Below are 23,859 nucleotides of genomic sequence, written 5' to 3' on the forward strand. Positions count from 1 at the left end.
GACAGCACGCCCAGGTGCACACGGGGGACATGCGAGCCTGCTCATCTAGGCCAGCAGGGGATGTCAGCTGCCTCATCAGAGGAGGTGAAGCAGAACTGGTTGGACAGTTCTACTGATCAAGCTTTGCAGAATGTTCCTGAGCCTGTGGATGAACTAGGGTGGACTTGATCAACCAATACACCTTGGAAAGATTTATTTCAACCCTGGTGCAACAAAACTAGCTTCTCATAACCACCCAAACCACTCAAGTAACACTCTTGGAACACTCTGCCCCACGTCGGGATCTATAGGGCGTCTTCAGATGACGCCATCCCCGGGTGTGTAGTTTGACAGCAAGGAACAGCCTCCTCCCCCACAGCAGGGAAAAAAATGCTGAAATATTTGTCCCACCCTCCTTCCTGTGTGGCTGACCCTCCCCACCCTGGTTGGGGGCCCACTTGGGTGTGCTTCTCAACTTTGTAGGCGATATTGAAAAGAGAATAAAAAATTTAACAAAGAAGTTGGGGTGTTTGGGATGGGCCACCTTCTCATTTTGCAATTGAGCAAGTAGAGGTTAGAGAGGCCAAACACACAGGGCAGGACCGCTTTGTCAGTGGAAGGCTGGAGACAGTTCCTCGAACAGAAAAAGCCTGTTGGCGAGTGCGTCAACAGGGCATGAGGACCAGTTAGCTCGGGGATCTAAGAGGTTGTGTCATGGCAGGGAAGTTCTGGGGCCTTGCATCTCTCTCCTCTCTGCGTGAGAGGCTGCATGGGGAACCCTGGTCCCCCTCTCTAACTCCCAGAAAAGAGAACCTCAGCTTAGTGAGCAGTGACGCCAGCGGTGTCATTTCCCTGGTCCAGCTGGGGCCCACAGGAAGTCTCAGAGTTTCTCAGCAGGACAAGGCCCACAAGAATGTCGCCCGCTTGAGCTCTTGGCTGCTCCCCCTGAAGAATTTCCGAAGGAAAGGTTTCTAAGGGAAATGGCTCAGCAAAGGAAGCCACAGAAGCCGCAGGGCCTTGCGGGGGTAGGGATGGTGGTGGTGGTGTTGCGGGAGGAGGGTTTGAGTTCCAGATGCGGTCCCCAGATGCACATGGCCCAGAAGGGGTTGCTTCTTGGGGATTCTGAGCTGGCATATGGGAAACGAGGATGGTTAGTTTTGCAGGCTGACCTGCTAAAGCTTTGGGCCGGTTCTGTTTGTAGGAACAAGGCTTTGGTGCCGCTTGCGGGATCAGTGAGGTTTGAGTTTTAAGTAAATGCACATGCAAGAGCAGGGGTCAGAGGTCAGTGCCAAACCCACTGGTGGGCCCTGGAGAGTGTCTGCCTTGGTGTCCCCTGCTGGGTGACCTCAGATGGTCCTCACTTGTTTGTGTTGGCGGGGGCGGGGGGGGGGGAGATTGGAAAGGAGCACCGAGGTCTTGTCTCCCATAGCAGATACCCTTTCTTTAGCTTCATGAACTCCTGTTGGGCACCAGGCACTTTTTTTGACCCCAAGAGTCTGTCAAGGGACAGAACAAAGTCCTGGCTGCGTTGGCCTTTCTGTCTCCTAAGCAAAGCCAGCCAAGTGCTCACTGCCTCTGATGCCGCTAAATGCTGCTGGGGACAGTCGGGGCAGAGAGAACAGGGCTGGATGCGATCTGGATCTGGGGGCGTGTGAGAGACCTGAGGGCAGTGAGAGCACACATCCTGCGGTGTCTGGGACAGAGCACAGACCAGGTGGGCCCGTCCCTGGTGGGCTGCAGGAGCACGTGGAGCCGGAGGAGTGAGACAGGGTAGATGGCGGGGGGACTCCGAGGGCAGTGGCCACCCCTGGCTTTCGGACGGTTCTGAAGCACCACAGGCAAGGTTTAAGATTCCTGTGTTGACATCCTTGTTGCTAAGGTGACATTAGGTGTTGGCCTTCGGGAGGTGGTAACTGCATCACGAGGGTGGCACCTGGTGGGTAGGATTAGTGTCCTTCCTAACAGTCCCACGGGAACTCATTTTTCCTTCAGCTGTGTGTGGACACAGCAGGCAGCACCCTGAACCAGAAAGGGAGTCCTCAGTGGACACCAAGATTCCCTGGGCCATCCAGCCCCCAGCACTCGGAGATGGTTTCATTTGGCTAGAAGCCACCCAACTGGACATGCTGAGTTACGGCAGCTCAGACAGACCAAGATAAAAGGCTTCACCTTGGATCCTGGACAGGCTGTGCATGTTTCAAGATTGCCGGCCATCATATGAGGAAGAAGTGAGAACTCAGGAGATTCAGGGTATATTTTCATATAATGCTAACAGGTTTGGTTGGATATTAGGTGTGAAGGAAAGAACATCTGAGATGCCGCAAAGTTTCAGTCTTAAGCATTTGCAAGAGTGGAGTTGTCATTTACAGAAATGGGGAGGGCTGGGTTCACAGAATTTCCGGCTTGACCAATCATGTTAGGACTAGGTATGAAGATTGAAGGCGGAATCGTTCTGACTAAGTTTGTTCCTTAATTTTCTTTGTCCTCGGACACAGCCTCCTTTGTATGTAGGTTAATTCTACCACAGTCAGGTTGGAGACTATGTAAGCTTTCAAGGACATCCCCCCAGGTCCCTGCAGCTCATTGGGGTCAGAGCCTTGGCAGAAGAGGGGGGTCCTTGGAGACTCGATGAACCCTGGAATAGACTATCTCTGTGGACACCCCTCGTTTCAGGTGATGTGTTGATTTCCTGGCCACTTACTGGCAGGCTTCAGACAACTGAAACATATTGTTTCATAGTTAGGGAGGCTGTAAGTGCAAAATTCAGGGCTCCAGGCTGCTCTCACCGAGTTGTTCTTGCCTCTCCTGGCTTCTGGTGGCTGCTGGCAGCCCTCGTCATTCCTGCCTTGTAGATGGACAGTCTGATTTCTGCCGCCTCCAACATGTGATGTCTCTCGGCTCGCTCATCCTCCCTCCGTCCCTCCCTCTCTGTCTGTGTTTTAAGAACCAGGATCACTGGATTTGGGCCCACTCTAGTCCAGTCTAGTCCCATTCTACCTTGGCCACGTCTGTGAAGACAGTTTCCTCATCAGGTCACTGATGGGGAGCAGGGATCAGAACATCTATCTGTCTCCTTGTCAGATGCAATTTAGTCCACAGCAGGTGCCTCGGTCAGGGGTTGTGAGGGCTCAGATGTGCTTGGGATGAAATAGGAGCCATGGAAGTAAAGTTAACAAGGGGTCCCCCCATGCTAGGAATCCCCATTTGTTAGAATTAGGCGTTTTAGACTTATCCATGTATTAAATTGTTGAAAGATTTAAGATAGGTATTATTTGGAATAATTTAAAAATAGGATATAAATGGAAGTCAAGACAAGGAAAAGGTGTTATAGAATGCTAACTTTAAAATGTCCACAAGAAACAGAGATGGAGAGAGGTCTTCTGTCCACCGGTTCACTCAGATGGCTGCTACAAGTGGGGCAGGGCCAGGCTGGAGCCAGCAGCCAATAGTTTCTTTGAAGTTTCCCGCATGGACACAGGGATCTCAGCCCTTGGACTGTCTTCTGCTTTTCCCAGGTCATCAGCAGGGAGTTGAATCAAAAGTGGATCAGCTGGGACATGAACCCTGTGTCTATACAGGATGTTCGTGCTGCAGGCAGCAGCTGTACGTGTTAGACCATAGTACTGGCCCCATAGCTACATTTTAAAGCTGAGGTTACAAACTGAATTTGGCCCGTGGCCTGTACAGTGGGGCAGCACGTCCTTGCTGATGACCGGGTATGCCAGTCTCTAGCATGGCAGCAAGTGAGCCGAGGCGGGGCTCGCAGTCCTGGGTCCTGAGCACTGGCTGTTGCCACGGGAGAACCTTGCTTACTCCACTGGCCCTGACCTTAGCTCCGGTGGGGCTGGGGCCCCAAAACTCCAGGTGCAGTGTGGCGCTATCACCCGGCATGTGTGCATTCCTCAGTGGTGTGTCAGGACTTGTATTTGTCTCTTTCCAGCTCGCCACCAGTCAAGTCTAGGGATCGTTTATCAAAGGAAGCCCATGTTCCCACTTTGATAGCACAGCGATAGGACCGTACCAGCCCAAGAAGTGTAATTAAACAAAATTCCCTAGCAACAATCTGCGTTTGTGGCCATTACATTGTTGTCATGGTCACTGAACTTTTATGGAGTTCCTGTGTGTCATAAGGATTGTGTGCGAGTTGGACAAATCAGAGATGAGGAAGGCAGGGCTTTTTCCATCATAGGGGTATTTGAATTGGAGAGGTCAGACCCGAGTCAGAGGTTCACACAGGAACGAAGATCTGTGTATAACATAATCGGCTCCTATAGGAAAAAAAAGCTTCTTGAAACAATTGTTGGGGCTGCTGCAGTGGTGCAGTGGGTTGAGCCATGGTCTACAGCATTGGCTTCCCATGTCGATGCCAGTTCAAGTTTCGGCTGCTCTACCTCCAGTCTCACTCCTTGCTAATGTGCCTGGGAAAGTAGCAGACAGCCCAAGTGCTTGGGCCCCTGCGCCCACCTGAGACCCTGAGGAAGCGCCTGGCCTTGGCCTGGGCCCGGGCATCACAGCCATTTGCATAGTGAAATAAACACTTGATGGACCATCTCTTTTTGCCTCTTTTTATCTACCGCTGTTCACTCTACCTTTTAAGTCAATTTTAAAAAAATGTTAAATTTATTTCAAAGGCAGAGTAATAGGGAGGAGGGCAGTTTGGTGGTAGAGAGAAAATAAAAATTTCCATGTTACAGGTACACTCCCCAAATAGCAATGTCCAGGGTCTGGGTCAGCTGAAGCCAGGAGCCTGGAAGCCCATTCAGGTCCCCGGAGCCCAAGCACTTCGGCATCTGCCTCTGTCTCCCCGGTGCTGTACCAGGGGGCTGGATTGCAAGCAGAGCTGCTGGGACTCAAACTGGTGCTTCAACATGAAATAGCAGCATTACAAGTGGCAGTTTAACCCTCAGGCCACAGTGCTGGCCCCAAGAAGCAGCTTTGAAATATGTTATTTAGTAAGTCTTTGGAGAAGTGGGAGGTGGCTTGAACTTGCCATCGTGGTGGGTGGAATCAGGTCCCAGGCAAGGCTGGTAGAGTAGGCTGTGGCGCTGCTTGAAGCACAGGAATGCATTGCTCACCTGGTCCCTGTGCTGACTGGTCCCTGGCACCCTTGGGTCCCAGGGCCACTTGGGGAGAAGAGGGTAGGTGTGAGATACACAGGAGACACCTGTTACTGGCTGCAGAGTGTGTGTGCCTGGAGAGGGAGTAATTTAGAGTATTCTTAAGTAGTTTATTTTTGAATGTTCTGGAGTCATTTCCTTTCCAAGGGAGCCGTCACCGCATGTCTGCTGAGTGGGAATGTAGCCGCTGCTGAGGCCCCAGGCCCTCCTGGGGTGACTGCAGGGCAGCTGGTGGGCACACAGCATTTCCTTTGACTCATCTGAATCCTGGGCCAGATGTGGCTCCTGAAAACAGTCAGAGTGCTTTGTCCAAGTTGAGCTTTTTAATTTAGGGCCCAGATGGGGTAAAAGGAACACTTCCAGAAGGTCTGCTGTGCTCCATGTGTCACTGTCCTGGATTCCTGGCAGGGAGCAGTTTCATGAGAAAAGCAGGTTTCCTCCTGACTCACCCGCCTCAGGGCAGATGCGGGATGCAGCGCTGGAGCCTCCGTGCTGGGCAGCAGCCTGCACGGGCTCAGCTGCGGCGCCTGGCCCAGGCCATGGAAAACCCTGAGAGGAGACGGTGCGTTATGGGACAGGAGCTTGGTCCTGGAATGTCCTGGCCTTTGTCTGGTGTACTTCATGTCCCGAGACGCCTGGTTTGAGAGTCAGCTTCCTTCTGGGGGAAGAGGGCCCCCCTAATCTTCCACACAGCTTGTGTCTTTCCTGTTCTAGGCTCCCTGTCCCTACCCAGGACTCCCAGCAGGGAGCGTGCTCCTGGAAGTCACTCATCATGCAGAAGTCGCACTCCTGGGCATCAAAGCTGTATGTGCCAGGCTGGCTCGATCACCTGGTCCTGACCCTTGTTTCTCATTGTAGCAGAAAAAGTCCTACCTGGAACGAAGCGTGAAGGAAGCGGAGGACAACATCCGGGAAATGCTGATGGCTCGAAGGGCGCAGTAGGAGCTTCCAGACTTCCACTTCTGGCCAGGTGCCCTGATGGACATTCTGTCTGCACGGCCCAGCAACCCCACTGTTCTACAACCCCCTGCACCCCTTTCCGGGTCCTACCCTGTGCTGTTGTTTTAAATCCTGGCTCTGCCACTCCTTTCCAGGCCCTTTCTCTCCCCTGAATTCCTAGGGGGAATGGAGGGGCCAGGACGGCTAGCTGAGCCCACCCCTAGGGACACTGGTCACTACCTCCACTCGGGCCACATGTCTGGAGCTGAGGCTGGAGACAGCGGAGGCAATGGGGGGCTCAGCTGGCAGCTTCTCCCTGCACGGTGAAGCCCCTTTCTTCTTGGGGAGTTGGGTCCCATCCTGCCCCCCCTCTTTCCTCACTGTCTGGAAATTCTGGTCCCACCTTCCCTACCAGCTGGTAACAACGCCACCCTTCTCCCCCCCCCCCCCCGAACATGCAGCTCCTCCAAGGCTATCCTGGGGGACAGTAAGTATATCTTGGGGCTGACACTCGACCGTGGGTGCGGGGACTGACTTGTGCAGGAAAGCCAGTTTGGGATTTTTAAGAATTTACTTAAAGCCAGTTGTAAAACACAGCCATTACTGAAAATTAAATTGTGTAAGTTTTCAAATTACATCAAAAACAAAGAAAATAAAGACTCAGAACTCAGCCCCTGTGCTGTGTGCTCTCTGACCCTTGTGCTCCTGGGCTCAGGGTCCGCATATGTGCAGTGGTGCGTTCTTGTGCTGTTTGCACAGCGGGGGGGGGGGTGCACCTTCACCCCAAAATAGATGCTACAAAAGGAACCTTTTTTCAGTCTCCAGGAGAATGTGTGTCAGCTGTCACTGCTTTGGAAGAAGGCAGAGCTGTCACCAGCTGAGAAAGGTGAGTTGACTCTCTGCTGTGGCAGCCTGGCGCCACCCTGTGGCCAGAGTGGAGAAAGGCGGTGTGGCTGACAGGTGAAGATAAAGGAATCCTTAGCATACCCAGGTACTACAGGTGCCTTTCCTGACTTCTGGGTCAAAGCCGGTGCGAGCTGACTGGCGAGTGCCCTGCGCTGAGTCCATCTTGGGGGTGGCCTGAGACTGTGACCTGCCACAGTACTCCCGCAGTGGCCAGAGTCAGAGGGCACTGCAGCCCTGGCATGTGGCTCCTGCTCGGGTGAGCTGCGCTGCAGCCTGGGGGGGGCAAGGGAGTTGGAAACATACAGACCTAGGTGGCTGAGATATTCTGGAATAACTTAGACAACTAAGGTTTGGACAAATTTATTGAAACATACAGGGTGTTATCAGAGAAATCATTCAGTGGTATGTCTTAATCTTGCCATTACTTTGAGTGTGTAGTTTAAAAATTATAAATATTTCATAATTAAGCCTTTGGCCAAAAACAAAACAAAGGAACATCATTTAGCACATTTGTTAGGCATCAGTAAGAAATGGATTGAACATTAAAAAGATCAAGTCACTGAATTAAACAGCAGCAACCCTTGCTAATCTAGAACCCCTAGTGTTGAAGGTAGGTGTCTGCAGAACTAGTCACTTATCAGAGCAGTCAAAGATGGGCAGGCGCACCGATCGGAGGCGACAGCAGAGCTGGCGGGACAGGAGGCCAGGCCAATCAGGTGAGCATGTCCCAGAGGCAGCAGCAACAGAGAGCAGTCCAGCAGGCTGTGAGGCAGGTGGACGGGCCCAGGTCGTCTCTTCTTTGGTCTTCCACCACGTACACTGCGGGAGGGGGAGAGAGGTGAGACCGGTGTGGCGTAAATCCCAGCCCCTGTGCAGGTACAAGCCAGGAAGCACAGCGCCGGCCACCTTTTGTTCCTGCTGGTGGGTGTGTGGGGGACGACGACTGGCCTCACCTGGCCCTGGGCAGGGGCAGACACTAGCACACTCATGGCTGCCACCCTGTGGGGGCCTGGCAGTCTTGCTATAGATAGAGCCAGGCTGATACCACAGATGAAAAAATGGCCATCAGGATCCCTTCCAGAGAGGCTTGGAGCCCTCACTAAACAGCAGGAGCCCTGGCTTTGCCTACATTGATGGAGCAGGTAGGCCGAGAGCCTGGCCAGGCCAACCAGTGCCTGTGCTGTGTCTCCAAAGAGCGAGTTGGAAACCTGAGCCAGCTCAGGGCTGTGCTCCGTGAGAGAGAGGGCAGTAAAGGATGTACTAGCCCCGCAGACCATTGCCTGCATCTCTCTGGGAGCGCCTTCTGAGCGCCTTAACCCTCTCTTCCCCCTGCCCAGGGTCCGAGCTGGCTGATTGTGAGCTTGGTGCGCTCCGAAGCTGTGGCAGCTCCTATTTACAGCCTGCTGCTGTGGCTAGGATGCACTGGGGTGTGGGGAGCATTTCCAGGTTCTCCCGTCCCCAGCATCTTCCTCTTCTTCCTCTTCCTGTGGCACAGCCTGAATTGTAGTCCACATGCCCATGGCCCCCTCAGCATCATGGGTGGGGACCCCACCAAGGAAGCCTGCCCATGTGGGCCTGGAGGCCACAGCTGTGAGCACCTCTGGAATTCACAGGTGAGGAAGGCTTTCCCCCCTCCCAGTGAGGCTGGGGTCTCCCATCCAGGCAGGGCACAGCCTCCCTGGCTCTGCAGACCTGGCCAGTCCCTCTTACCCATCCCAGCCGGGATAGCCAAGGACCCACGCAGGGCGTGGGATGCTCCCAGCCAGCAGGAGTGCTCCAGGCAGGTGGTATCTGCATTGGCCCAGCTGACCTGCCCAGGCCCCATCCTCCTGCAGGAGAAGCTGTGGACAAGGAGAGGTTACAGAGTGGGCCACTGCCCCCTGGGGGATGGAGCCCTGTTTGTGTTCTCCCTGTAAGCTCCAGAAATAGCCCACCTGTTCCTGCATGGTCTTCCCCAGATCTGGCCTTTGACTGTCTCCCACAACAGCACAGCAGTCTTGTTAGCTGCCCCGCCCCCACAGTGGAAGTAAGGGAGCCCTAGATGGGCAGTGGACATGGCATTATCATCCCTGCAGGACAGTGCTCACGGAGCGGAGAAGTGACAGCGACACAGTGGGTGGCTACAAGATAGATGCTACATCACCTGTGACACGCTGACAGCCTGGACAGAACTTTAGAAACCTTAGATGGTGATTTCTGGCAGCAGCTGCCCTTAGAACGTGGCTTCCTGAAATTACTGGGGACAGAACCTCCACTAGGAGGCCATGGAGTCGGGGACAGGAGAGGCCCGAAGGTAGAGGCCATCAGGGTTCTTGCTTTGCAGCTTCTCCAAGTTGGGGGACCAAGCCCAGGAGGAGTGCCTTGTGGTTCTCACCGTGGGGCAGGCCCACAGTTGTCTATCTCATGGCCTTCCCTGTCCCCAGAGCTTGTACCCACCTCAGCCCTGTCCAGGATCCCACCTTAGGGCCTTCCCTGTTTCTCAGGCAGCCCAGCTGCTGGGCCACCCTGTGCACTGGGGCGTAGTGGGCAGGGACAGGGCCGCTCTACCCTGGCCAGACGGACATCCTGGCGGCAGAGCCTAGAAGTGGCGCAGCGGGCCCCGAGGGGGCTCCCTGTTGCTCTCCTGTAAGGGGGTTTAAGGGAAATCCTGGGGAGCAGTGGGCGGGAAGTGGGCACTGCCTTTCCATGTGGGTGTAGTGCTCACCTGGGAAGGAGCTCCGTGTGTGTTCTGAGGGAGACCAGCTGTACCCCCTGTGGCCAGCCTGGGTTCAACTTCCAAGGGCAAGCAGGGCCCTAAGGACTCTCCATCCACCAGGATGCTGCTGGCCCTTCCTGCTGCGGTCTCGTGTCTGAGTTCCCCACTCAGCTGGGACCCAGCCCCTGTGCCTAGGGAAGACATCTGTGCCCTGGCCTCAGGAGCTGGTCCACGGTCTAGGCCTAGGAGTCTGCTCGCTGGCTTGCTTTCGGTCAAATCTCGGTTGTCTTGGGCGCAGCATGGAGAGTGCACGCAGAACGGGATGGCAAGTGTGTAGAAGCTTGCCAGGGGAGCGGGAGGACCCGCAGCTTCTGCTCAGTGCCCCCGGATGTGCCAGAGGGCAGGCTCCCAAGAGTATCTGAGCAGCCCTGCCTTCCACACTGACCCTGACAGGCAAGCAGGGAAGGACAGCTAAAGGGTTGGCCAAACACGCAGGCTCCCACCCGTCCCTGGGAGACAGAGGAGACCGTGCAGCCTGCTGACGGAGGCTTCGCTTCAGCTCTCTGTGCCTGTGTAAGGGATCATTCCTGCCCCACACAGAATAAGCCACCCCAAAGCTGTGGCACCTGCATGAGCCGAGGAGCGGCCAGGGCCAGCAGGGAACCCACCCGGATTCCAGCCGTCCAGAGCTGCACAGAGGCAACCCAGGCTCTTCAGCTTTCATGGGACTCCTTGGATGCCAAGGGCGGGAGAGACCCTCTTCCAGGGAGGGGGACCTGGGCTGGCAGGACCACACGGCCGCAGCCCAGGCCCCCACAGAGCAGCTGCCTGTGCCTCCTGGGCCTCTGGCCATCCTACTGGTCAGACCTCCCTCCTCTCTGTCTGCTGCTTCAGTTGTGGCCTTGATGCCTCCTCTGTGAAGCTCATTCAGATGAGACCAGTGTCCCCAGATAACCACACTGGGGTCAAAAGGGCCTGGAGCTGCCACCAGATTTGCCCTCTACCCCACGTGGCCTAGTTAATCACTCGCTCAGCTCGTCATGGCTCTCCAGAAGGTGCTGACTGCATGCAGGGCCCTGTCCCCAAGTCTTCGGAAGTGCAGCTGACAAGTGAGTCACCTATGGGCCCCAGGACTGTCAGCGCAGTCACACCCCTGCCCCAGTCAATGCCAACAGACCTTACACTATAACCACAGCCCAACTGGATAAGCCAGCAGGACTACCACTACTCTCTCTATCCCATCCTTGGGTTGGAGCTGGAATTCTGAACATGGGGTTGTACTTGCTGGAGTAATTGGGAAATTCTTAGAAGAAGCTGCCCTGGGGCTCATCTTGGCCAGTCATATTTTTTTGCTGAGAGGATGCTGAGCTCAAAGGCGGGAAGTAACGTAACCAAGATGACATAGTGCAAGGCAGGTCCTGGCCTGTCACTCCACCCACGGCCCCGTGTGCTCCACATGCCAGGATGGCTCACTGCTGAGCCACTGGTGGCTTGCACAGGACCTGAGGAGGAGGCTGTGTTGCTTTCCAAAGGGGCTCCCTCTAACCACAATGTTGCTGTGTGTCCCACAGGGTTGGGACCTGTCACCTCAAGATTGGCCTGTTTCTGTGGCCAGCTGGCAGACGGAACTGATTTGAGTCCCTTCTTCCCGGTGGTCACCTGGCAGGTGGAGTGGGGACTGACCCTGCTACTTCAGATTTTGTGCTGAGGACAGGGGTCATGGCCATGGACTTAGATTCTAAGCCTGACAGGCCATGTGACCTCAAGCATCTCCCAGGTTCCCTGTGCCATTTTGCAAATTGCAAAATGGGAGAGACAGTAGTCCTAAGAGAACCTTTAGGTCGGAGACCTAAGAGAGGGTCAAGTGCTTGATCCCGGGCCTGGCCGTGGTGAAGCAGCCACAGCATGGTGACCTCTTGCAGAAGAACCCAGGAACGATCTAGGTTTTCTCATGCTGTGTCTGGACAAGGGGAGGGCTCCCCAGCAGTCCTCAGGGGAAATGGCTATGCATGACACAGCTGCTCCTGCAGCGGGGACAGAGGGAGGGACCCAGGGCGTGCAGGCCTACTTGGCATTAAAGCATCTCATGTCCTTAGATGAAGGGCGGGAGGACCTGCAGCAGCTGGGGCCTGCTCCTTAGAGTGCTGAGTCCCTGACTGTCCGCAGCATGACACAGGCCCTGAGGGCTCGGGCACTGGATGGGAAACCAGAGACTGCCAACTTAAGGATGAGTGTGGAACAAGAAACCAGGCCATGGTTTCCCCCTGGAGCCTTAAGTAAGCAGGACCAGACGTGCTTAGCCTATAACTGAAGGTTAAAAATTCTGGGAGTGGCCATTGCTGCACAGCAGTGAAGCCGCCACTTGGGTTGCCCACATCCTATAATGCACTTCCTGGCTAAACTAGAGGCCCAGATCCCTCTTATCTCTCTACCTTTCAAATAAAATGAAATTGAAAATGTTTTAAAAATTTGAAAGGCAGAGTTATTGAGACAGGACTCTTTCATTTGGTGGTTCACTTTCCAAATGTCCACAAAGGCTGGGGTGAAGCCAGAGGCCTGGAACTCCATCCAGGTCTCCCTTAGGTGGCAAGGACCCCAGCACTTGGGCCATCTCCCAGAGCTTTCCCAGGTGCACGTGCAAGGAGCTAGATTGGAAGCAGAGCAGTCAGACTAGAACCGGTGCCTATATGGGATACTGGCATAATAATCCAAGGGGGAAAATGAATTTGGGATGGAGGCCAGTACAGCAAGCTAAAGCTCCATGTGCTTTGCAGGCATCCAAGATGCAGACAGCTGCCAGTTTGAGTCCTAGCTGCTTCATTTCCCATCCAGCTCCCTGCTTGTGGCCCGGGAAAGCAGTGGAGAATGGCCCAAATCCTTGAGACCGTGTACCACATGGGAGACCTGAAGGAACCTCCTGGCTCCTGACTTCAGATTGGCTCAGTGCCAGCCCTTGCAGCCACTTGGGGAGTGAAAGCAGCAGACAGAAGATCTTTCTGTTTCTCCTTCACTCTGCAAATCTGCTTTCAAGTATAAATCTTTAAAGGAAAAAAATGAGAACAATTGATGTCATCAAAATTAAGACTTTTTGCTCCACAAGGGCCACTGTGCTAAGGGTGAGATGTCGGCGCAGAGTGGGAGACGGCTGCAGGTCATATCCTGCAGGGAACTTGCATCCCAAACAGGAAAAAAAAATATTCAAGTTGAAGAGTGGGCTCAAGATGCAGAGGATATGGGAGGGCAAAAAAACGAAACATCCCCATAGCCATTGGGAAAATGCCCAATTAGAGCCACAAGCAGATGCTACCACACAGCCATGAGAATGGTTGCGGTAGACAGTGCTGACAATACCAGGTGCCAACAAGGTCACCTCAGCACTCAGACACTGCCAACAGGGACGTGTGACACTGCACGCACTGGGAGCAGCAGCGGTCTGCTAAGTGACATACACTGATGGGACCCACAAGCTGGGTGCCCACGGAGTCACCTACACCAAGGAAAACTCACTTCACACCAAAGCCTGCTGTCACACAGCAGCTGGTGTCACCTGTAGGGAGCTGCCACAGGTGTGGGCAGAGCGGAGTCCCTCCATACCAGGAAGCACTTCTCCCTGCCGAGTGCCCTTTCCAGCTTATTGGGCCAAACAGTGCCACACACACAGGTTGTGGCTTCCCACCTACCTGGCATGGCCTTCCAGGGCAAAAAACTGCCCTAGCCACCTAGATTGGAAGAATCCTGAAAGAACAGAGGCTTTCCAAAGTACACTCCCCAGGCTTCTGGGCTTCCAGAAAAGGCGAGGGTGCAGGAGTTCTGTACTGCCCGGATTTGACTCCGGAGTTGCCTGGGAAGTTTCTTTTGAGAAGACTGACAATAGCTAAGTTTGTGCACCAGCCATGAGGGGCCTGACGCGCTGCTGCTGTCCCTGGCGCTTGGGCAGCCCTGCAGCAGCAGCGCCTGTGGGCAGCTGCTGCCTCTGTCCAGGCTCACAGCCGATGCTAGCCTGACTCCCTCCCTTGGTGGCTGACCTTTTTGGATGCTTCTCTCTAGGGTAGCGAGGGTACTGGCTTTCACTCTGCCTACACAGGTGGCTCCTGTGGTCTTCTCTGTCCTTCCCTTGGTGTCCTTATGCGATGGGAGGGGGGGAGAAGCCCCTCTCAGCGGCACAGGCGTTGCCTGAGCTCTCACCTCACCCTGAGCCATACCGGTGCTGCTCGCCCTGTCCCTCCTGGCAAGGTGCATTCACTCTGCCAGCAAGGCCAGCCCATCCCGCCCTGGTTTTTCAGCAACCTTTGGTGTGTTCCATCAGCTGCAGGTCCAGGAACTCAATAGGTCCAGCCCTGTGCTGCCACCATTTCCTTTCTCTCCATTTTTGTACCCACCTTGATCTCAGGCCTGTAATTTCAGTGACTGCCAACATGCCAAGGCTTTCGGTACCGCAGCGCCAGCCCGTCGTCTGCTGCAAGCTGCAGGGACTGGGCCTTTCCACATGAGCATGTTCAGATGTCTCCAACTCACTCAGAATATCTGGAGCTCAGAAGGCCCATCATTTGCCCCGCACATGGGCCCTCTCCGTTGTTCCTAACCCCTGCAGACGCTACTGCTGGCATCCTAAGCCAGGCAGAAGCCTGAAAGTTACCCCCATCTTCCTCAGTGTGGCTCCCCCCCCCATTCACTCCTGAGGAGTGCCAGACAACCACGGGTCACCATCAGCACCACAAGTACCCACTAAACCACCCTCCTGGGAGCTCTGCCAAGTGCAAATATGGGGGGCCACCGAGAAAGCTAATCCCCTTCTTGCCATGCTGGCATCCCATATGGGTGCTCGTTTGAGTCCCGGCTACCTTACTTCTGATCCACATCCCTGTTTATGGCCTGGGAAGCAGTAGAGGATGGCTTAAAGCCATGGGACCCTTCACCTGTGTGGGAGACCCGGCAGAAGCTTCTGGCTTCAGAGCAGCACAGCTCTGTCTGACGAGATCATTTGAGGAGTGATCCAGCAGATGGAAGATTTGTGTTCTCATTAGGTCATATTTTCCTATTAAATTTTTTTGAAGTGCAAATGTGACACTGTCCCTTTGCCTCATATCCATCAATGGCTTCCTATAGCTCACAGGACACAGAGCCAAACCCCTGAATCTTGGCCTTGAACTCCATCGCAGTCCTGCCCGGCACTGGTTCCCAAGGTCACATTGCTCTTCATCTTACGGCCGCCTTCTGGTTCCTCCCCTGTCCTGGGGCTTCTGCCCTGCTGTCTCTACCCTTTTCTGCCTGTTGACACCAATCCATCTTTCTGATGTCAACATATCACACCTTCTCCAGGAAGCCCACTCAGACTGCCCACTGTGTGCTTACCTAAGATCACATCTCTTCAAAGGAAAATACAGTATCAGAACTGTGGTTCCCCTCCTTGCTGGACAGGGTGGGGTGTGCCCTGTGTGCTCTGCTACCCCACCCCGGGGGCTGTTCAGTAGCTGCTGATGGATCACAAGCAGCCCAGGACCATGTGCACTGCCTCCCACAGTCAGAGTGCCCCACAGTGAGGTGGTGAGAGACCGTGGCCTGGTGAAGTAAAGACATTTCCCCTAAGGGGGAAAAATACGCTTTACAAAATTCATGCACTCACCATATCATTAAAGTTACATGTTGCCTGGAGCTGGCGCAGTAGCCTAGCATGCTAATCCCCCCACCTGGAGTGTTGGCATCCCCTATGGGTGCAAATTTGTGTCCCAGCTGCTCTACTTCCCATCTAGCTCCCTGCTTATGGCCTGGGAAAATAATAGAGGATGGCCAAGGCCTTGGGACCCTGCACCCAAGTGGGAGGTCCCGAGGAAGCTCAAAGCTCCTGGCTCCTGCCTTCGGATCAGCTCAGCTCTGGTTGTTGTCGCTTTTGGGGGAGAAAACCAGCAGATGGAAGTTTCTCTGTCTCTCCTTCCTGTAATTCTGCCTTTCAAGTAAAAGTTACAATGTGCTTGAGAAGATTCAATAACAAAGAGGTCTGCCTTTCTCTTCCCAAGGGGCACCCCATCCCTGTGCCGCTCCCGGGAGGGGCTTTCCCACTCCTGTGCCTGTCCACCTGGTCACTGTCTGCGTCCGATTCCCTGGCTTTTTATTTCCAAGTTGAGTCAAGAACCCACTGAGCTTTGCCAGCCCAATGAAGGACATAAAAAGGTTTCTGGTAGTTAGACTGGAGCCATGTAGCTCAAATCAACCGAGAAAAGACTTCATACAGGGTGGGTATTCAAGCTCCAGATGCTCCTAACATGGAACCTTGTATGACGACAACTTTCTGCCTGTCGCAACAACTTGAATGATCCAGACCATTGCTTTGGATGCCACGCCTCAAGAGGTCCTTCTACCCAAATTACAACCCATTTCAGCAGAAATAGAAGATGCCCCTACAGAAGTAAGCTGTGGGATTCCAAGAGGGGGGTCTGAAACACCCAAGCCCCTTAGAACCTTGGCTAGGAAACCATATTTTCAAGTGGGTGGCCTGGGAATTGCCCAGCCATTTCCTAACTGGTTGAGAGACCACCAACCGGGAATGTCTTCCTTGCAGGTTCTGCTCCTGTTTTTTTTTGTTTGTTTGTTTTGTTTTTTTAAGATTTTTATTGGAAAGGCAGACATACAGAGAGGAGACAGAAAGATCGATCCGTCAGCTGATTCACTACCCTAGTGGTGGCAACGATCAGAGTTAGGCTGGGTCTCCCACACGGGTGCAGGGTCCCAAGGTTTTGAGCCTACCTCTGCTGCTTTCCCAGGCCACAAGCAGGGAGCTGGATGGGAAGTGGGGCAGCTGAAATTAGAACTGGCGTCCATATGGGATCCCAGCAAATGCAAGGTGAGGACTTTAGTCACTGGGCTATTGCACCAGTCCCAGCTCCCTCTCCTTTCAAAAGGCACCCCCCATGTCCTGGGTCCCTGCCAGGAGGTACTTTTCCCTTCATTCTCCTTTTCCCTATTCACCTGGTCACTCTGCAAATAGGACTTCTGTCTGCAACCAAAAATAAAATTAAAACCAACAAAAAATATGTGACAGCTGTGTTAACATTACACTTAAGGACATAAAAACAACTTGAGTTGACATATGCCTTGTTCATGAGAGGAAGATAATATCATAAATAGGTCAGCACTTAGCCCAGTGCCCCAGGACATACTTGCTGCTCCTGCCAGACATGGTCGCTGAAGTGACCAACACACACCCTTGCCTCCAGATTACAGGGCAAGAGACTCAGGACGGTGAGGAAAACTAAGAATAGGGTGGCAGCTGGCCGCATGACAAGACAGTCGCGATTCTGGTTTTCCTTCATGGTTCCTGGCTCAACTTCCTCCCTAGGCAGGCCATAGAAACTGGAGTTTCTCTCCCTGCAAAGCTAGTCGCAAAAAATCCCTCTGCCTTTCTGTCTTGGGAGCCCCCCCCCCACCCGAGCATCTCTGGGAACCCCTTGTCTCCAGGCCTGCCCGTGCTTCAGCCACGCCTGCACAATGTATTGCCATAGAAACCGAAGACACAGGCCTCAGAATATGACTGACTGGTTCAAGCTGTGCCCCCTGAGGGAGAGCATGCCCTCCCCTTCCCCTGTGCCCCTCGTTCTCTGTCCCCCAGGGGGTCCTGTACAGCCAACTAGCAAGCTTGTTTCCCTGGGTTCTGGGAGTGTTGCGGGTACCTTTAGTGATTGCAAGAAGGGGTAGCAGGAACCCCACTTTCTAGCAGGTCAGGAGCCCAGGCAAGCAGCACCTAAATGAGAGCTGAACTCATGGGAACTGTGCCCACATGAGCACTGGCACTGGCACCATCTCCAGGTAGCATGAAAACTGAAGTGAAGGGATTGAACGGTGGTATGGCATTAATCCTCCACTTTCAAGTGCCAGCATCCAGCATGAGCACTGGTGTATGTGTTGGCTGATTCACTTCCAATCCAGCTCTCTACTTATGGCCTGGGAAAGCAGAGGAGGGTGATTCAAGGCCTTGGGTTCCTGTACCCATGTGGAAAACCTGAATCAAACTCCTGACTTTTAAAAAAGATTTATTCATTTTTATTGGAAAAGCAGATCTTTACAGAGAGGAAAAGATCTTCCATTTGCTGGTTCACTCCCTAAGTGGCAGAACGGCCAGAGCAGAGCTGACCCAAAGTCAGGAGCCTCTTCTGGATCTCCCTGGGTGCACAAAGTCCCAAGGTGAAGGATCTCAAGGCCTTGGGCCATCTTTTGTTGCTTTCCCAGCCCTTAAGCAGGGAGTTGGGTAGGAAGTGGAGCAGCTGGAACACAAACCAGCACCCATGTGGGATGCTGGCGCTTGTTGAGCCACAACGCCAGCCCTAAAAACCAATCTTACACAAACAAATAAACAAAACAAAAAACCTGCAGTGAAGTGAGGGTCAGCCAGGCGGTGCTTGCTGCTGCAGAGCTGGGTGGCCCTGACATGTCCAGTTCCAGACAAAACCTGCGCTGGCAAGGCCTGGCAGGAAGAAGTGAGTCCGAGGTTCTCCCACCACCCCTACCCACCAGTTCCCTCATCTGGATGTGGGGCTCAAGCCTCGTTCTACATCATGATTCAGAATACATGCAGGTGAACCAAACTCTGGATGGACCACAGTTCAGAAGAAAATGCAGTCTTAGCTTTACGACCCTGGAATAGAATGCGGTTTCTATAGACAAACACATAGGAAACAGTAGTGGAAGACCGATCATCACCTAAGACACTAAAACATTTTTATACTTAAAAAAAAGTTAGAAAAAAGCTGAAACAGCTGATAGGAAGAAGATATTTATAAGCCTAGAAAACTGACCAATATTAGCATGCAGAATATATGAAGACTCCCTGCAAATTGGTAGGAAAAGGTAAACCAGGAGAAAAAAAAACCTTAGACTGAGTGAGTCACGAGATGTACAAACTGCCAGACGCCTGCATGTTTTGGGTTCAAGGCCACTTCATCATCAAGGAAGACACATTCAAGTACTGACAGATCAGCATGCCTACCCCAGATACCAAGACTTAAAAATCTATGGTCTATTTCTCAAAGAAAAAAAAAAAAAAACTGGAATCTGTGTGCAGCCCTGGTGGTTTATTGCAGCAGGCGGGAGCGGGCAGGAACGGGCTGCTGGGGCCTGGCTGCTCAAAAGTCCAGCTGGTCCAGGAGGCAGCAGCAGCAGAGTGCGGCCCAGCACGCAGCCAGTGCAGCCTGGCAGCCGTCATGGGTCGTCTTCCTTTCCTGCTCCAACACGTACACTGGGGGCGGAGTGGGGTGGGCAAGGAGAGAGAGACTTGGTCAGAGGGCCCCCAGCCTGGCTGCCCCCACATCCCCCGCATTCCCAGGGGACTCACCACACACTGCGTGCTCTAGGAGGGCAGGTGGGCACTGCGCCCACCTAGCTCCCTGCCCCCTTGCCCTGCACCAGCACCTGCCATGCACAGGTGCTCAGTGGCTGGCAGGGCGCTGTTTCCAGTCTCCTTTTGGACATCCAACCCAGCACCTCTGAGGCAGCTCAAGGTGACTCCCGTTTGCAGGGTGGCCCTGGTTTCCCCGCCACCTCCCGCTCAGAGCCTGAGCTGGCAGGTAGTAGTTGCAGTCAGCACCTCATTTACTCCTCACGACAGCCCTGGCACTGCCCTAGCACTGCCACAGGGTGCGCATTCATAGACACTCTCTCAAAGGGCACTGATGTGGGGAGACACATGAATTCTGAAAATCTGTTCTCCAGAAATGGCAGGCCCAGTGTGCAGAGAGCATGTGCTGCCATGTCAAAACCCACTAGCTACAGCCTCAGTGACTGTCGCCCAGAGGCCAGTCAGCTTGGCGAGGCTTCCTACCTAGCAGAGTACCACACAGTGACCCAAAGCAACTGGGTGGCCTCTCACATGGCCAGTAATTTAGGGAAAGGTGACAGCAAGGTATGTGACAGCCTTTTTGTTTAATTTCAGAGACACACAGAGTTTCTGGAAGTCGGTGAGGGGGAAGGGCTTTCTTTGCATTTTCCATGTTTGTGCAAACCCACGCTTGTCAGATTACCGAGCTGGACCGGAAACTGTGCCCTGGCAGCCCCACCAGGTTCCTGTGTTGGGAGGGAAGGACAAAGGGCCTGTCAGGCTTTTGGGGACTCCAGGCTCCTCTGAGCCGCTCCCCAAGTGCCAGCTCTAGGGGACAGCCAGCACTGCCTGGCCCAGGCTCCCAGCTTCAGGGGCCCCAGCCTCAGCCCTGAACTGGCTCCAAGTCAATGTGACCTGGCATTCTAGCCAGCCAATTCCATCTACCCTGTGTCACACCCAGCCTCATCCGTCCCCTGGGCCCCATCAGATAAGCCTTAAATCAAGCTCCCAGCGCTGGTGCCATGGCATAGTAGCTTAATCCTCTACTGTGGCAGCAGCATCTCATGACCAGTACCAGTTCATGTCCCAGCTGCTCTGCTTCTCATCCAACTCCCTGCTTACGATATGAGAAAGTGGCGGATGGTGGCCCAGATCCCTGGGACCCTATATGTGTGTGGGAGACCACAAGCAGCTCCTGGTTCCTGACTTCAGACTGGCTCAGCTCCTGCCACTGAGACCATTTGAGAAGATAACCAGTGCTTGAAGACCCCTCTCTCTGTCCTTCTCTCTGTAACTGACATTCCAGAAAGTAAGTCTGGCTCCCTTCGAGGCTTACTGTGGCTTGTCCCCACAGGTGAGTACCAGCACACCTACCTGGCACACGTGCAGGTTAGAGGCACCATCAAACCCCCATCCTCCCCACTAGAGCTGTCCCCATGGTGGGTACTCCTGAGGCTGCCCCCTCTCCATGGGTAAAGCCAGTCTCCCACCTCCCAGCGCTCTCCTCCCTCTGTAGCGGCATTGCTGACATACCCAGCTAGGCCAGCCTCCTTCCTCAGCTCTTGGCTGTGAATGTGGCTGGAGCCCACCTGAGAAGGGACCTGAAGAGAGCAGGTATTTGCTGGAGGCCCCCGCCAGGCCCTTTGGCTCCCCCTCGTGGTGAACCTGAGCAGAGCCCCTTGGTTCTCTGCTGCCTTCCACCCTGCCACCTCCACGGGACCCTACTCAAGAACTCCAGACCTGCTCACCTGGCCCCAACAGCAGTCCACGCCCTGCCCTGGATCGTCTCTCTACATCAGCAACAGTGACCCCAGATTTGGCTCAGGCCGGCAGGCTGGAAATGCCCCCTCCACACTTCTCCTCTGCCGGCCGCCTTTCGCTGGGCCCCAGCGTCACCTGTGATGGTGGGGATATGGGACGGAGGCCTCCCAGCTAGGGCTCCCACACCCAGCCTCTCCACCATCACAGTGCAGTCCCAAGCCCTGCACTCTTACAGAACGTGTGTTCCTTTCACAGAGCAGGGCTCAAAGTTTGTCTGAAGTCAGGCGACAGTGGGCACTCACTCGGTCCCTCTCCTGGCACCCAGGGAGCACCTACCCATTGTTCCACACCTCACCCCAATATGTCTCCCTCAGCTCACGACTTAGCTCCTACCCCTGGCTGCCCAGACAGTGCACACACAGGTTCCATGGACCCGCCGGGCTGTGTCTGGCCACATTCCACAACCCTAATGCCCCTGAGTAACAGGACCTGGATCAGGCTGAGCTGCTGTCCAAGACGGGCTGCTGCTTAGCACAGCCGGTGCAGCTGCTTCCAGGAGCCTGCTTGGCGCTCTGACTTCAGGACCAGTGCCTCTTCTGAGTCACAGAACACAATCCTAGACACATGCAGTGTGGGAAGGCCAGAACCCGGCTAACAGTCCCAGGGGAAGAATGACCTTGGGCCCAGGGGGTGGGAGGGAATTCCTCTGTGCTTCAGCCACCAGGACCCAGATGTAGGGATGGGAGGGGCTCAGACAAAAATCAGGACCAACAGCAGTGGTGTAATGGAAGTGGAGACTCCCAGAGGCTGCCTCAAAGGCCCAGCAATACTGGAAGCATCAGCAGGTCCTGGCAGTGGGTGCAGGCTGGCGCCATGCAGGCACAGGAGAGGCTAATGTCAGTGAGAGGACACACCTGCTGCCACACCTTGCTACAACCAGTGACAATACTGGCTCTATTCTCAGAAGGCCTCTGTATGCAACACTTTCACAAAGCAGGGCCCCAGCTGTGCCAAGACTCTTCCCAGGGAACCAAGGTTCAGCAGGAAGTAGTGGGTGGCGAGGAAGGGGAGGATGCATGTGGGCCCTTATCTGGCCTTGGGAGGATCCGAGAGAAGCAGGGAAGGGACCCTCGTAAACTGCAACTGTGAGTAGGTAGGTATGTTCCCAGTCAGGTCCCAGCTCCCAAAGTCACCGCATGCCACTTCAGTGTGAAGCATCACCATCAGGACTGCAGGTGTCATGGCGATTTCAAACACAGGGCCCTCCCTCACTGGCCATGCCATGTGGGACATGACAGAGGTGATCTCGGGTTCAGTCCACTCTGTTATGAAGTACTCATGGGGATGCTGGGCAATGATGAGGCTGGGAAGCAGGGTGCACAGGCTGGTGTAAGAGCAAGGGGCCTGCATGATCACGAGGGAATGTGCCTATTGCCACCAGGAGGGAAGGGGACAATGAACAGAGCCAGCTTCTGTCCCTAGGGGATCCCTGGTGGGAGAGCATAAGAATGCAGGTGGCAGGGAACAGGCGGTCACTGTGTGCACAGCCTCCAGCAACTTTCCTTCGGCCTTGATCAGTCGCATAGCTTCAGTGCCCAGGCACGGGGAGATGTTGCATACTGGACAAGCATGAGAGGGGAGAGTGAGTGGAGAGGGCACCACACATTCATTCACTTCTGACTGCCAGGCCTATGCCCAAGAACAACTCATCTTACCATTGAAGACCTGTGGCCACCCCAGCAGGAAACCCCATGGAGTTTCAGACCACCTGCCAGTCCTAAATGGGACCTGCTAGCACCTGCGCACAAGCGCCAGCCCACCTCCAGGAACCAGTCCAGCGGCAAGTCCTGGCAATGATCTCATCCCTGTTTCTCTGCCCCAGGACCGACAGATGGCTGAGTGCCCCCTCTGCCACACTAGGTGCAGACCGGAGACCCAGCAGTACAAGCCACCCATACAGGTCTTCTGCCCCGCCAAGCAGCAGCAGTTCTGCTGTCTGACCTGAGAAATACCAGAGTGGCCCCCAAACTAGGTGCATTCTGGTCCATTTTCTCAGCCCATGCAACTCACCCACCTGACCCTCCTTCCTTTTTGGTTCAGTCCTACCCTGGACTTGGACCATCCCCATAGCCTCTCCAAGCCCTGTGGTTTCTTCACCTGTAAGAGGTAGGACTGAGGGGTAGGCATGGTGATGCAGTGGGCTAGGGCATCAGGGCATACTGGGTCAAGCCCACACTATCCTGCTTACAACCCAGCTTCCTGCTGATGCACCTGGGAAGCTAGCAGAGGCTGGCCCCAAGAGCCTGGGGTCCCTGCCACCCATCTGGGAATTCAGGATGGAGTTAGTGGCACAGACCTAGCTGCTGCAACCATTTGAGGAGCAAAGCAGTGGATGAAAGGGTCTCTTGCTCGCTCGCTCACTCACTCTCCTGCTCTGCCAACAAATCCTGATTACAAAACAGAAAAACACAATTGACATTGGTGTGTGCAGGAAAGCCCCAAAGAAGAAAATGCACAGGCAACAAAATCTCACCTGCTCTTTCTCTGTCCCTGTCCCAGCAGTCATGTGCCAGAGCAAGGGAAGAGACCACAGCCTAGCAGCCTGCTCTGAGGACAGAGCAGAGGCATCACGGAGGATCTCCAGGTGGCTCCTTGAAGAGGCGTTCCTGGCCTGCACCACTCAGCAAAGCTGACTCTGAATCCTCACCAGCCACTGCAACAGCCATCACTCAAAGGCCACCTTAGAATTATCAACACAGGGCCAGTGCAGTAACCTAGTGCTAAAGTCCTTGCCTTGCACACACTGGGATGCCGGTTCTAATCCTGGCTGCTCCACTTCCCTTCCAGCTCCGTTTGTGGCCTTGGAAGGCAATGGAGGACGGCCCAAAACCTTGGGACCCTGCACCCACATGGGAGACCCGGAAGAAGCTCCTGGTTTCAGGTCAGCTCAGCTCAGGCCACTGTGGCTACTTGGTGAATCAGTGGATGAAAAAGCTTTTTCTCTATCTCCTTCTCTCTGTAAATCTGATTCTCCAATAAAGATAAATCTTAAAAAAAGAATATCCCTATTAAAATATCCCTAATTGAAATAGAGCCTATTAAAGATATCCCTATTAAAATAGAGCCACAAGGCAGAGACGTATTTATTTATTCTTTAA

General features: G+C 54.2%; 1 protein-coding gene across 1 annotated transcript in view; it reads left to right on the forward strand.

Moving 5' to 3' along the window:
* Positions 1–6,705, forward strand: part of PFDN1 (prefoldin subunit 1) — a 65,682-nt gene extending 58,977 nt beyond the window's left edge. Inside the window, exon 4 of the mRNA XM_040975231.1 lies at positions 5,955–6,705. Within this exon, the coding sequence (XP_040831165.1) occupies positions 5,955–6,038 (84 nt within the window). The 3' untranslated portion in view covers positions 6,039–6,705. The remainder of the gene's footprint in view (positions 1–5,954) is intronic.
* The last annotated feature ends 17,154 nt before the right edge of the window (positions 6,706–23,859 follow it).

This window comes from Ochotona curzoniae, unplaced genomic scaffold (genome assembly GCF_017591425.1).
Source record: "Ochotona curzoniae isolate NIBS_2020 unplaced genomic scaffold, NIBS_Ocur_1.0 contig_1, whole genome shotgun sequence".
Taxonomy (NCBI): Eukaryota; Metazoa; Chordata; class Mammalia; order Lagomorpha; family Ochotonidae; genus Ochotona; species Ochotona curzoniae.